Here is a 15,122-nt window from a genome sequence, read left to right on the forward strand (position 1 = left end):
TAATTGGTCCTGGTCTTTTATTTTTCTGGGAAGAGTAAAAGACAGATGGATGCTGATGTTTTTTTTTTTTAAAGATAACTTAACTTTTATTCATTTTTAACACAAACATTTTTATTTACCTAATATTTACTTTCTTCTTAAAATATGTTATGTTGCTGTTACAAAATTACTTCCCATTTAGTTCAGTCAAAATCAGAATAATTTATTTAGCCAAGTCTGTATGCACAAACAAGGAATTTGACTCCGGTGAATTCAACAGCATCCTGCAAGTTGGGGGCCTGAGAAATGTCTGTTATACTGTACATTTCAAGCTAACAAAAACATTTTCATTGTAATATTACATTAATTTTATATTCTCCGGATTGGCAACCAAGGTAAACAACTCTGGGCCCCTGAGCAAGGCTGTTAACCACCAAACTGCTCTACAAGCGTCATATGGCTTTCCACTGCTCCTAGTGTAACTAGTGATGAGTTGAAAGCAGAGGTTAATTTTCTTGTTTCTTTTTCTTCTTTTCCAGCCCACACAGACATGAAATGCAGCAGTTTTTTCTAAGTAAAGCCAGTATTTCTATGTGTAAACACAGTTGTAATCTACACTTCTACCTCCAGCTTGGAGCCCAGAACCAGCTGTTATCTGGCTATGCTGTGACAGCCTGGTGCCACCTCCACTCTGTGGCTGTGTGATCCAGTTTCAATCGGGCCAAGTCCTGCTAGACTCTGTGGAGCTGGCTCTGCTATCAGATGTCTCCAGAATGAATTGGTCTGTTTTATCACCTTACCCAGTGGCAGCTGTCTACCAGGCACCCACATACCTGCAAAGGGAGATATGTGTTGACCCTCCTCACGTCTCACTTTAAAGGCAGCGCACATCAGACATGGGGAGGGTCATGAAAGCTGTTTACCACGATACTGCAGAGCATTTTCTCAGGTACGCAGGATGGAAATATGCCAAAAGCGCACTTGACTTACTAAGTTTAATTGACAGGCAGTGAGGACAGGACTTCTATAACCTTCACAGTTATAGTTTGGCATGAAAGACAGCAGAAAAGTGCAGTCAGTTGAGCAACATGCAGCCTTTTTAATTTGGCAAATCAGATTTCATGAGCTATTCTGTGACATTTCAAAAGATGTTTGATCATTACCAGACACAAAAAGCAGAGAGTTGAAGGTGTAGGACTGAGCAGGGAGCAATGCAAAAAGTCTACCGTAACGGCTCTGCTGTCATGTGATCATACACAGAACAAAATGCAGCATGAGAAAAACATGCCAAGCATTTGGATGTTGTGTGTTTGATGAAATGTTAACCTTCTGATCCAAAATGTCAACATGGTGGAGACATTATTCTATCGGTAAGTTTGCAGATTACTACTTTTTTTTTGTCTTATTTTAACATATAAAAAAATGTATTACCAAGTTAAATGGGACAACCTATCAAACTTGTATTACTGAAAGACTGAAGACCTGAGGAGAGCATGACTTTTTGCTCCGTGTTAGAAAGTTGTCAGTCAGCCACCAGTTTTGTTAGTGATGTTTTAGAAATGATTTAATTCTCTGTTCCCCTGACAGGATAATTTCCTTTCCTGGTAAACAGGATAGAAAGTGCTGCTCTAGATGCCAAGTCATCTCTCACTATGGCCCTAATTTCTGGCTTGAGTGAGAATGCTGTAACCTCTTTTGTAAAACGATATGAACTGTCAATAAAAAAGGAAAATACAGATCAAGGAAATATGGTTATCTGTGGTCAGAAATCAGCTGGCGGTGCAGAGAGAAAATATTAAGTCTGTTACAGGAGGTTCCCCCCTGACAGCATAATGGGAGCTGAGCTGTATGGTATTCATTTGTTGGGTAAGACTCATGAAAGGAAGCAATACATCAAAGAGGCAAAGGGAGCAATAAAATGATTAGACACAGATCTTGGATCATAAATTTCTGCATAGCCAACTGGTTACAGATCTTTTCAATGGCTTATTTGATGGATCACTTTGGTCAGGTATACATCTAGTTAACATTCTTTAATAGCCTTTAAAATACCAAGAAAACCCTGTACACACAGCTAATGATTTCAGTTAACTGTGCTATTGCCTCTGCAATGTTAAGATGGAGTCTGGGATTTTTCAACAGATACAGCCAGGAAATTTCTCAGCTGTGGACCACGCTCTGAGTTGTGAAGGGTGGGGGGGAAACCGCCTTGAAGGACACAGCAGAGCTGCCGGGCTGGGGGCTTTCCAGAGGATCTGTCATCGTCACCCCCACTGGAAAGAAAAAAAGAACAGCCTCTTTAGTATTAGTAGTTTATTAGTTATTGGTTTGTTTGTAGTTTTTTAATTGTCTTTATTTCCAGTCATAATAAACCAAGTAGAAAAAACAATAAGCAGCTATTGAGAATCGTGACTCTTAATTATTCCAATGCAATAAACTAATACTTAAAAAAACCAGTAACAATTTGAAATTATATGAAGTTTACTACGGAACTTTGGCTGATTTTCTCAGTGATGTGCCCTCAAACGACGGTCAATTTGGCATCCATCTTGCATCCTACCTTTCCCCTTAGCACTCTCAAACGAGTAAAGGTCAGTTTGATGTCTTATCTTATTGCTTGCTCAGTCCCTTTCTCTCTTTCTCTTCCTCCAATACTGTCCTCTTGGATTTCTTTGATGAATCAGTCATGGTGCACGTGTGTTGATATCCAGTCGCTGGCATGTAACATGGCACATAAAGCAAAACTTTGTAGTAACGTGTGGTTTCAGGCTGGAAACCCAAAGTTGTAAAGTGTGCTGTCTCAGGCTCAGTACACTGCAGGGCCATGGTGGCTCCAGGAATATACATAATAAATGCTACTGTCCCATCAAAAGGAGTCAGAAATAAATATTTTTAAGGTTTTGTAGGTTAAAAAATGCTTCTTTAATTACTACAGTTATTAACCATTTAATGAATTGTTTGCATAAGCCTCTTTTAAAAACATGCCATATCTAACTTTACAGGAAGTATATATATATATCAAAAATATATACAATTTCCCAGTTTTAGCATTTTTAATATACAAGCTTGTATGGTTACAGTCCCCATTTGTGATATTTTATTTTTGTATTATAAGGTCTTCTTGCTTCCTGTTTGTAAGTAACATTTTCAAAGTTGTGGTATCTGAAGCAGTAAAATGCTGATTAGATTAATTTATAAAAAAAAAGACAGTAGTGGACTGTTAGGAACAAATCTGTGTAGGCATTTCCTTTAAGGACTGACAACAAGATAAAGTACCACAAGAGGCTTTATACTGCTTTGTTCAAACAGGTTGCACTGAAGGTAAACATGCAATGTGTCAGGCTACAGTGAAGGACGGTCATGTAGTGATTCATGAACTGCTGAAACCTGCACCTGCCCAGTGACCCATCACCACTGGCTTTTTGACATACCCGTGGGAGTCTGCTCTTGGCTCTCTGTGTTATTGTTTTTTGCCTCCATCTCTAACTAATTCTGTTTTAGGCTATGAAATAGCAGAAGAGGAATTGCATGCTTGGGTCAAAGGAGATGAATGCAGTTGTTACTGGATCAACTTAAAGAGCTTGCACACAGAAGGGAAGGTGGGGGTTCCCTACATAATTTCAACCTCTTTCTACTTCTGTCTCTGCACCAAACATTGTTAATTTATTCATATCCAATTTATCCGGTGCTCACTTCATTACACTCAAAACAACAGCAGGCTAAACCAGCAAACAATCTACAGTTTCAGCCCTGTTTATCCTCCCCTCCCACTGTGCTTCTATCTCACTCATTTTTCTGGCTCCTTCTCATTCTTATCCATTTCAGATTCTGTTGAAGAACTCTAAAAAGGTTTCTGTTCAGGTCAACTGTCTGGACAGACTCTCTTGTAAACTCACACACTCTTATACACATGCACGCACCCCCAGGCCCCTGCTATTATGTCAGGTCAGCAGCAGCAGCACCACAGTGGACGAATGTTCGTCAGCCTGCCACAGCGGCAGTAAACGCCTTTGTTGTGTGGAATGTGTCATTGTGGGGACAACCCGCGCTTAGGATGGAGTTGTTCACTGTTAGTGACACAAATACAAATATTATCATGACTGGTTTTGATGAGCATGTTAGAGTGAGTCTTTTTGGTGATGAACTAAAGCACACCTCAGTGAAAGAATAATAATCTTGGTTATTTTTGCTTAGTTCAGAACAATACCAAGAGAGGGATTGTGGGAATTAAACCATGCTGACACATAGGGAGATGCTTTTGCATCCAGTCAACCAACAAGCCGTATGGGATGATGTCATATGTAGTCAAATGCTGACTGAACTTGAACTAAAAGAACAACCACAGAGGAGCTTTCCAAGTAGATAATTAACAATACACGTTGTTACGGTGTATTTAGACGCACTGTTTGTGACTACTGATCCAACAGGCCTACCAGTAACAACGGTCTCCAATGATTTTTAACATTTGGTTGCACTCAACTACAAAAAAGTTTTTTGTCTTCTGTGACTTTTGTCATAATCCCAGTCCTTCCCCTTGGCCCTACTCTGTTTTATAGAGTAAGATGTCTCTTTTCTTTAGGGGATAAAGGAGTTGTGGTCATCAAGCCATGACACTAGTGCTTATAAGTGCTATTCAAAGTTTATGAGGAAATCGCATTTAAATGACAGCATACAGAGCTGATTAGGAAGCGCTTATAGTCTGTGATACAGAGTGGATTACAGAGAAAATAGCAACATATCGAACACTTTTTTACAGTAGTACTTTCTCAGCTATTAGCCATCTCAGATTCTGGAGGAGAATATTTCCCTCCTGAGGATGACGATTGGTCATCTAGAAACAGTGAATGTGATGCTTCTGTTGGAAATCACTGTGCATCCATCCATAATAATAACATATCATGTGGGAGATGTCAACTCTGAGGCTTTACCTAACCATGATTGGGGAAGCAGAGTTTCTGGACATGGCTGAAAACATAGCACTGAAAAATCTGTGGGAGCAGCATAGGTCCAAATATCGCTATAAATATCAGTGATGATGGCTGGGTGTATCAGGTGGATCAGACAGTTTGATGAGACTGGAAACTAAGATCTGATGATTACTAAACCCACTGATTATATCCATCCATATACAGGATATTCATAGGGAAATCTATAGTGGAATCTAATAAGGCTGACAACCTGCGATGCCATAAAATTAAATCAAATGAGTAATTGTACTGCTAACATTAACTCTGGTTAACATTTTTTCTCATTTGAAAAAAGTTAAAGCACACTCATATTATTAGACGCATGTTAGATGCCACATTTGCCCATCCTACTGAAGCCCGTGTGATAAAAAATGACACTAATGGAATCCCCCATGTACTAACCTGATGCCCAGGGATTCTGGCCAAGTGCCCTGAGTGGTAAAATGTGAGAAGTTGTTTGGTGGGGACAAAACCAAAAGACTGACAAAAAAAATTACCCGTTCAAGGCTAATTTGTGTGTCACATATTAAGAGATCCTCTGTCATTAATCAAATTATCAGAGAAAAAGAACATAACTTTTATTCTGGCAGGAACTGGTTTGTAATCACTTGCAGTATTTGTGCTTGTGTGTATTTCCAAGGACAAAGTTTAGTCTTTATCCTTGAGCTCTAACACCAGCCAGTCACATTGGACACGGGTGTGCATTCTCAGCTGCTCTACTCCATCCTTCATGTATGCACAGTACACACACACACACACACACACCATCTTATATTTCTCTGCCTCTTTTCTCTAACTCCTCTCTTTCTCCACATGAATCCCCAGCCCCCATCCTCTGCCGCCTCATCACACAAACACACCCTGAGCCCTGTAGACATCCTTTCTCTTTCTCATTCGCTATCTTCTCTCTGTGTCTTTATCCCCACCACTGCCCTCATTCTCTCTGAGTGTCACTGCTGCCAGAATCCTCATCTCTGAGATTTAACATCAAAGCAATGTTGAGATGAATACGGTATCTCTGCAGCAGTTTAGGTGTGTGCGGCTGTACTGTGCAGGGTTGACACAATATTATATAAGCATGCATTTGCATGAATGTGAATGGGTTGGGATCTATGCTTTCTTTTGTGTAACCTCATAAGCAGAATGTTGTGGACCACAGGAGAAAATTGAGATCAATGGTATTATGTTGCAAGCAAGACTGAAGCCTTGTATTTAGTGATACCTCATGACTGAGTACATAGTGTGAGCGTTTGTGTGCGTGTGCGTGCACGCTCACCTCGCATCTCTTGTCGCGCCCAGAACTGTTCAACAGTTTTGGCAAGGTCATGGTTCCACCTCAGCTCCCTCTGCCATTGGCGCAGCTCCTGCACATCTGGCCGAGCCCTGATCTATAACAGTTGCAGCACACGTGCAAAAGCAGCACATGTAAAAGTTAACATAAGCAAGCATAATCAATAACTTAACTAGACTGCAAACTAATTAGTTCTAATAAGCTGGCAGGGTTTAAAATGGCCCAAAAGCGCTTGTTTATGATTCTGTTAATTTATTGTGTGAACTGTGAAAATGGTTCGTTTACTGCTATCAGAGATACAACCAGATTACAAACTGTCCATGTTTGTCAGATCACTGACAAACCTCACACCATCCAGTAAAGCAAACATTTATGGTGGACATATGATATACACATATAAACAAACACCAACAACATGCAATAACTTCACAATCATGCCATCAGATAAAACCCTCCTATTTCTCATTTCTAAATTCTTATTTCTTTTATTTGTCTTATTTCTTTGCAGTATTTACACCATTTATCTTATTACACAGCATACATCTGTGATGAAATGTAACAAAGTATATTTACTGACATCTTTAAATACTAGTTACTTAACAGCACAGTAAGACTAAAACTTTTTAATGATAATAATGTAATATAATTGTTATCCAGAAAGTTACATCTCCTGATAGAATATAAAATGGCTGAAATCAGCTCAAGCTCACTCTGCTATATGTTAATGCTTCTGGCATGTTAATGCATTCATAATAAGCAATTGTATAACATAAAAAACTAAAACACCAGCAGAAGCCATCTCAGTATTCAGTGAATATTTTCTCTCTTCTGTTTTAGTGGCACTGACATTTGGATGATCCTGTTACCTAAAAAGTTGATATGTGAGACTTTTAATATTTTTAACTTAAGAATTTCTATTTCACTTCGGTGACATTCAGGCACTTTTTTGATCGCTGGTACATAATTATGCTTTTCTGCGTAGCTTAAAAAAATATTCTAGTGCTGAATTATTTATCATCATGAGTAATATTTCATTTAATTTATCAATTCATTAAGTTATTAACCATTTAGGTGCCATTTTATCAAAGAAAACGTTTAATTGATATCAAGGATTTAAAAGGCTGTCACTTGGAAGTGTTTTGTGTGTGTTTTCTCTATAATCTACTTCGTATCAGTAGAGTGTCTTTTCAACTCAATTTTCTTCATAAACTTTGAATAGACACCCCCTCCCCAAAAAATAAAAAACCAATACAAAAAGAAAAAAAAAAGTGTTAACGCTGTAAATACATAAGCTGTCTTTAATTTCCTCTCTGTGTTCATGTTGTGGTTGGTATGATTCATGCTTTTGTTCTTAGAGGAAACCCCTGTAGTTGTTGTAGTTGTGTGTGGGCTGCTAGGTTTCCTGAGATTACTATTTAGGTTTGCTGTTTAAGATAAAAGAAAAAGAAAAATGACCCTGAAGAGCTCAGTCTTTCATTCATTTTGCTCTCTTGCCTTATCTTCTCTCTCACCCCTTACCTCTCCCCTCCTTCCATCCCTGGTGTCTCATATCAACACCTCAGACCCTCCTGAGATTCTCCAACACATCAATGTTTCATCCCTCTCCACAACCCATGCATGCTATCCCACATCTCCACTCTCCAGTCTTAACTCCCACTGCTTCATTCGACCCCAGCATTCTCCCAAGAGCCTGGTTGTGTGGCAACAATAATGTTGCTATTCGTGGGTATGAAAATGGGCCTGTTATATAAGGCTTGCCATGGGTTGAGGAATGGGAACGACCAGTAAGCTCCAATAGCTAATTCACTGGGTGTCATGGTGCCGTAACAGCCCCTCTTGCTGATGGGAGCAAACCATAGAAATGGAAATGAGGGTTGAGGGTTCAGGATGGGTGGGGGGTTGGAGTCTGTTGTGTTTGCTCACCACCTTCTTGTGCACTCTTTCAGTGTCCATGTGCCATTCCTACTCTGTGTTCATTCTCACTTGTAGAAATATTATTTCTATCATTCTGCTTCTGCTGCTGTCAGATTCTCCTAAATGGCAGAATTTGCTGTGCATTTAACAACTGCGTCACAATGTGTCTCACATGAACAAAATCAGACTCTGGCTTGGGAAAGCGGACTTATTATAGAGGCTTCATACAGGATGCTGACTGCTTGTGTGTGGCAGACAGAGACAAAGAGCTGAGCTGAGCGTGTGAGTGTTTTTTTTAAACCTGTCTGTGTGCATCAGCACAGCTGATTAGCTGGGGTAAGCTACTGTTTTGACCCTGTGTATAAAGACTATCTGTGTTCTTTGTGTGAGTTTAGTATGCAGTCTCTGTGTATAACATTTGGTTTTAGTTTATAATATCACACTTGTGTATGTTTTACCCATATATTCCTCCTTGTTTGATTTATTTATGATTGTTTGTGAACACAGTACACTGTTTCTGTAATCACTCATGTCAATGCACACGTGGCAGAGTCTGGTGTGGTGCGTCTGAGTCACTCCTCTCATGTTGTGTACAATGCAGGAAGGCATGGATTAGAGTGATTAGAAAAATTGTCCAGACATTGCAAGACCACAGACATCCACATGCATTAAATTTTAAGTAAAAAAACAACCACAAGCAAATATGCAGACAATTAAAATCACACAGTAGGAGAAAAAAATCAAGAAGGATGGACGCCATCTCGAATCCGACCGACATCTTCTTGCAACAATGACACCAGCAGCAATACAAGCTGAACCCCATACACAAACCACACACCCACAAATTGCATAATTGTGCACTCTTTCTCAAACACATACTTCAGCCCCGCTGCACAGCCTTTCAAGCTGCTCTACTTTTTGTGCAAAGCTGCCTGAGAGACTGAGCTTCTCTTCTAGTCTCACACTCGGCAGCAGAACGGCTTCTGTTTGGCTGCAGTAATATCACCAACACCAGTTTGTATTAATACACAACACCACTTTGCTCTATCGTCACTTCACACTTCATCCATCTTTATGTTGACCAGTGCCTCAATTAAGGCTTAACTCTAAACCTCAGTTCAAACCATTTATCTATTGCTGACCTCAGATCATCCAGCTGGAATGACAGACCTACTTCTGTTATTGACTATACAGTTCTGTGGTGTAACTGTGAGTGTGTGTGTGTGTGTGTGGGTGTGTGTGAGTGCAATATTTTGTTAGTAGACTGTATTATACTGAGTGGAATACAACTCAGTACAAGCAATGGCCCATTTCTTACAGCAACAATAACTGGGCCTGCCAGTCCAACAAGACTTCTCAGGAGAAACCTGAAATCCATTTATTTGTAGTCTTCCCACTTCATCCAAAGGAAATTTAGGGCTGGATCCTAGACAAGACGGAGGGTATACCCTGGTTTGGTTTCCAATTCATCACAAAACCAGGGTCCCAAAGTTTTGGATTAAAATGTCCCGATGAATAAGCTAATAATAATGATGGCTTGTTAACAGGCTTACAAGGAACTTGATGAAGTTCATTAATCTGAATCAGGTGTGTTGGTGCAGGAACACGGCTACAATGCATCCTGAGGACCTGGACTGAGAAACACTGGCAAAGGAGATGTGGAGGCAGGTCTAAAATATAGGGTGAAAAAGATGGAGATGTGGAAGTTGGGGATTTAATGGAAAGTAACAGAAGGCGTGGCATCTTTATATGACATGTATATGACATGTTTTCTTTTTTGCTAGAAGTGGAAAAGATTTTGCTGCTCAGCTTCAGTCTGTGTGTGTGTGTGTGCTTGCTCAATAAATCCTAATGAACCTGCAAATTGAGATAGTGAATAGTAGTAAAAACAATCCTTTACCTGACCACAAACATTTCATTTTGACAGTTTAATTGTAGTTTATTACACAACAGCCACTCAGCTCTAACTCAGCTAACCAGACTTGAGTAATCCTCGTAAGTAGAAAGTGTGTGAGACTATATGTGCATATATACATGTGCATTGCAGCAGCAAGCATGGATGACTGGATTAAAGTTGGGATAAGGCACACGGCGTAAAGAAGATTATGCAATATGTTTAGGCCTAGCAGCTCTTTAAAGTTATACACGAGTGAAACAAGAGACAATCGCATTGTATGGGTCATAGATGTGAGTTAGTTTGTGTGAGTGACTGTCTGTGTGCATCCTTTCTACTGGTCCTCTTGTTCAGTCAGTGTTGTGCTGACAGAGATTAATAATGGAAGGATAAAATTCCACTCGATGAAAATACCCTCCATCCCTGCTTCCTGGGCTTCAGTCTGTCTGTCTTTCTAACCAGAACACACTTACTCAAATACACACATTCACTGCAGTCAGGGAGTTAGTGCTGCGTCAGGCGGGTTATATAACAGCCAAGACAGTGAGGGGAAAAGAGAGGGTGCATGTTAAGGGGATGGGGGTGAGGAGAACAACGTAGACTGATCCTATACTGCTCATATATTGTAGCTCAAAATCCCATAATCCTATTATACTCTAATAAACCCTGGGAAATATTCAGTAGTATTTAAAAATATCACACTGGGGCATATTTGAGTGAAATGAAGCTTGTTATTGATCATCAAGACATGCAATCTGTGAAGAGCAGTGTCCTTATTGGAGAATTATATGACTACATTTAAATTAGGAGACTATAAATCATTATGTTTAATTATCAAATACTGACTGCTACACATCCCAGTAAAAGTTTTACAGTACTTTTACTGCTTCACGGTTGACTTTGTCTGGATGTCCTCTTCTCTGCTCTGCTGCTTTTTGTACTATTAACTGCTGTTTTTCTCAGGTGCAGCAAACGTTGCCTGTCAGGACTTTGTAAACCCAAAATCCCCCACCTTGTGTGCTTTAAATAAGTCATGACTCTGAGTCTGTGAGAAGCCAATCTTTAACTTCAGACCTAGACTGTGCTGTATTTCTCAGCATCCGCCTCTGTTCTTTTTAGTTACTGCAGATGTTCAAAAAGCCCCATTTCCTTCCATCTTTTCCCATTCTTAATCTGGCACTACTTTGCAACATCAGCTTGCTTCTCTCCTCCCTTTTGTCATCCATCTGAGAACGTTCCAAACATAGCTTCATCCTTCTACATAATCCTTTCCTCCCTCCCCACTGACTCTGTCTCTTCCTGGCTGTCTGTCTTCCTCTAGATCCCTTGGGGTGCCTGTCTACTGTGCTATCAGTGGTCCTTCTGAACCCTCTTGCATTTTAGAATAAACACAGCGAGGATAGACAAGCAGCTGGCTCACTGCTGCCACCACATGAGTTGAGGTGAATTAGATTTTGTCCTGTCAAAGGCTAAAAAGAGAGAGTGTTGCCCCCTGCTGTTACTTGTGCAATCCAAAACTTGATGCCTGCATACATGCAGTGAATACATCTTTTATGAACACACCCACAAATTTAGCTACATGCTTGAGCACATTTATAATGTAATGTAATGATACATGACATAACAGCTGGTACATTTTAGTCTCAATGATTTCCAGAGAAGATGAAGCTGAATCACAGCAAAAGCACACATAAATTAAGACCTTCCATTGAGACAAACAAAACATGGCCCTTACTTGTCTGTACCCTACTGAAGGTTGTATGGCTATCTGTGTGTGAATGAGATGAAAATGCTGCTGTTTGCCTCTGGCTGTGTCTGTGTACGACTATTTATATCAGAGTACCACAACGCCCACACAAGAAGGAATTAAAGCCTGGCATCACTGATGACATAATCAAGCTGCTGAATGAAACTACAGCCCCTGTGACAGGGGGGCTTTTCAGCAAGATGGTATTATACAACAAGATTGCACTGTGGGCTAAAACACACGCAGGAGGGTGTCTATTGTAACCTAACCTGACCACACAACCGTGAAAAAAAACTCACTGGTCTTGTGGATTCACTGCTTTATTCCTTCAAAATGTCCTCAGTAAATTTTAAATACAAGTGCATTGCTATAGACATGTAAATATGTGAGGTGACATGCTTATAGTGTAAAATTTCCCTGTTTTCTGAATATTTTTATTTATTTTTCATAGTTTTTGAAGCTTATCAACCATCTCTCAGAACGTACAATTGAACGTATTGACGTAAAATTGTCATTAATGCTGTGCACTCACAACTATAGTGCTTTTACATGTGATTGTAAAGAAAGCCCATAAACAATGTTGCCTAGTGTACCTTATATCCCCTCCAGAAAGCCTGGATGAGCAGTGCAGCCTGTTCCTCACTCAGGAGCAGAAGCAGAGGGATGGGAGGCCTGGGGCTGGAGGAAATGGAGGAAAAAAAATGATGAGATAAGGCAGAAGTGAATGTGATTACTTTTGCCTCACAAATGAAGCACTAAACTAGGAGTGTGCATGTTTGTACCCACAACGTCATAACTTATATAAAATGTGTTTAACAGCTGTAAAAACTCCAAATCAACATGTAAAATGCAGGTTATATAGAAGTATTTGCATTGTAATACATTTTCAGTTATCATTTTATGATAACAAGTATATATATTCAAGTAACAGCTGTTTTGTGAATATGGGATTATACATATTCTTACATAACCATAACAAGTGGATGTTTCACCTGCATTTTAAGTCCATATGTAATGCATTACTGTAACTTTAATATGTTTTGGTAAATAGCTCGGACAAGCTCAAATAACACAAACTGTGTCAATAACCTAAAATTTCCAGAACTAACCCGATCCCTAATGAGTATGTGTAGAAAGAGAGAGCTAGAGAGAGAGAGAGAGACAGAGAGAGAGAAAGAGAGAGAGAGAGAGAGAGAGAGAGAGAGAGAGAGAGAGAGAGAGAGAGAGAGAGAGAGAGAAAGAGAGAAAGAGAGATGGGTAAAGGAGTCTCTCACTGCATGGTGTGCCAGTTCTTTACAAAAGGAATGTCATGAAAGTTCACTGGGATCTGTCCCTGCCTGCAGGGGTTATTACTGAAAAGAGACGAAAAACATGACACATGATTTTGATCACTCATAACAAGATGACATTTGAATGAAGCTGTGTTGTGATAGGATATAGGTGTGATGGAGAGATGTGTTTGTATGTGGGAGGGTCATTACTTGTATAGCCACTCAGTTAGAAAGTCACAGGGGATAAATGATGTTATTTTCTTCTGAAACACAAGTAAAGTTAGCATTAAAAAAATTCTCATGATTAAAACACAGTGTTGTCAGTAAAATATATGTGTTAATGTTCAATAAACAACAAAGCGCTCATTTTGTTTGTGGGAATGCACAATGCATCCTAAAGGACAAAGTAAAATCTTAAAATAATAAAGAAGCAGTAATTATAGAAACACTTAAAATAATGTTGAAAATGTGAAAAAATTCATTATCTTAAATACATGCTAAATTTGAATTGGATACCAGCAGAACAATTGGGATAGGGGCAACAAGAGACTGGAATAGTTGCGCAATACTAAAATAACACCCGATGAAACGTCTCATATTAAGGTTTACTGCCAACATGACCAGTAACAGCCAAGATGGGAAGAGGTTAACCAGTCAGTAAAAGACTGCATGAACAAATTGTTGCAAAGACTGGGAATTTTGAAATCTTGTCTGTTAAATGTCAATACTTGTGCAACACAAATTGGTGCACGGGCTTTCTGAAAACCCTTCTCAGTGAGCAGAGTTCATTGTTTCTTCCACAACCTCAAGTTAAAAGTCTACCATCCAGCTTGTTATCACCACAAAGTTTATAAATCAGTATTCATTATGGTATACGATACAGGTTTCAGAGCAACATCTGCTGCCACCAAGGTCATTTCACAACCATGCAGCATAGAACAAATTCCACCAACTGGTTTGTTTTTATCTGTGTTTAGTTTAACATTTAGTAGCTTGTGGTTTTTATTTTTATTTAGAAAATTCTGAGAAGATCAGCAGACCTCAAAACAGCCATTTTTGTGGGCTTCTCTGAGCAAAGCTTCCAGTCCAGGTAGCAACACAGGAAACACCCTCTTCTCCAAGAAACTTGTGACAGAACCTAACACAAACATATAAACATAATAGTGTGCAATATGAAGCTTGTAGATGCATTATTTATATATACATGCAAGAATTGTGCATAGTTTATCTTACTTTCAAAAATTTCAGAAGATGATGCAGGATGCTTCTGATGACAAGGCTGAGCTTTTATTAACTCAGAGTAACCAGAGGATGCAGGGTGGAAAACAGGGGGGTCAACATCTTTGAGAGGAGCACCATCCACAGAAACCTAATAAAACTACAATTACTGCAAGGAAAGGCTGACGATAAAATCTAAATTATCCTGACATATACTGTAGGTTTTATTTGTGTTGCTTACCTTGTTTCTTGTGATTCTGGGGAAGATGGGGGAGCCAGAAAGCTGAGAGTTTACAGAGCTGCTATTTGTCCAAACAGCACTGTGTGGACTGGGCAGATCCGCTTCAAATTCTTCAAAAGCAAATCAAACAAATTCACTTTATTATATCTCCTTCTTCTTTTTCAGCTTAAATACACATTATCGTTATTATATTACCTTCACACACTTGTTGCCAAAGGGATTTTCTTGCACCGTTAGTCTGTGTCATTATTATTTGCCCTGTGTGTTGAATGGTTTCCAGGGAAATTTTGGTTGCCAAGGAAGTACCTACTTCTAAACTTCCGGTATAATCGGCTTGGAAAACGAGAATAGTTGAATATTATCATACATAATTCATTTTAAAATGTCCTTTAGTAGGTCTTTTTATTATTATTATTATTAGTAATTTATTTTTCAAACCAGACCCGAAGTGCGACAGTGCCACGCGCTAACTCATGTGACACGGCAGGACGTCTTTCGTAACCAGTGAGCGTCTCCTCCCCGGACTTACCACTAGAGGGAAGCAGAGAGCTTCACATTAGTAATAGTGCAAGTTTCCTAAGACAGTTTTTTGTGAGTGTT

General features: G+C 39.4%; 1 protein-coding gene across 3 annotated transcripts; it reads right to left on the minus strand.

Annotated features, from left to right (window-relative positions):
• Nucleotides 1–71: 71 nt before the first annotated feature.
• iqck (IQ motif containing K) lies at nucleotides 72–14,920 on the minus strand. Of its 3 annotated transcripts, none has more exons than XM_041969554.1 (9): nucleotides 14,718–14,920; nucleotides 14,523–14,632; nucleotides 14,297–14,432; nucleotides 14,104–14,201; nucleotides 13,274–13,323; nucleotides 13,069–13,144; nucleotides 12,386–12,472; nucleotides 6,223–6,334; nucleotides 72–2,252 (listed from the first exon to the last, which is right to left on the minus strand). In XM_041969554.1, exons 1-9 carry the CDS (start codon nucleotides 14,767–14,769, stop codon nucleotides 2,140–2,142), a joined length of 834 nt encoding a protein of 277 aa, XP_041825488.1. In that variant the 5' UTR covers nucleotides 14,770–14,920; the 3' UTR covers nucleotides 72–2,139. The 3 variants fall into 3 exon arrangements, with proteins under 3 accessions (XP_041825488.1, XP_041825480.1, XP_041825497.1); XM_041969546.1 differs by having other exon boundaries at nucleotides 12,386–12,470; nucleotides 13,067–13,144; nucleotides 13,274–13,326; XM_041969563.1 differs by lacking the exon at nucleotides 72–2,252 and having other exon boundaries at nucleotides 5,696–6,334; nucleotides 13,274–13,326.
• Nucleotides 14,921–15,122: the final 202 nt, after the last annotated feature.

The sequence above is a fragment of the Melanotaenia boesemani genome, chromosome 2 (genome assembly GCF_017639745.1).
Source record: "Melanotaenia boesemani isolate fMelBoe1 chromosome 2, fMelBoe1.pri, whole genome shotgun sequence".
Taxonomy (NCBI): Eukaryota; Metazoa; Chordata; class Actinopteri; order Atheriniformes; family Melanotaeniidae; genus Melanotaenia; species Melanotaenia boesemani.

Excerpts from the sequence above, each read along its gene's own strand:
- iqck (XM_041969546.1), bottom strand. The coding sequence starts at position 14,769 with ATGACACAGACTAACGGTGCAAGAAAATCCCTTTGGCAACAAGTGTGT. Across the intron at positions 13,327-14,103 it reads ACAAAAATGGCTGTTTTGAG|AAGAAAATAACATCATTTAT; the intron begins GTCTGCTGATCT and ends CTTGTGTTTCAG. Across the intron at positions 13,145-13,273 it reads CTAACTGAGTGGCTATACAA|TAATAACCCCTGCAGGCAGG; the intron begins GTAATGACCCTC and ends GTCTCTTTTCAG.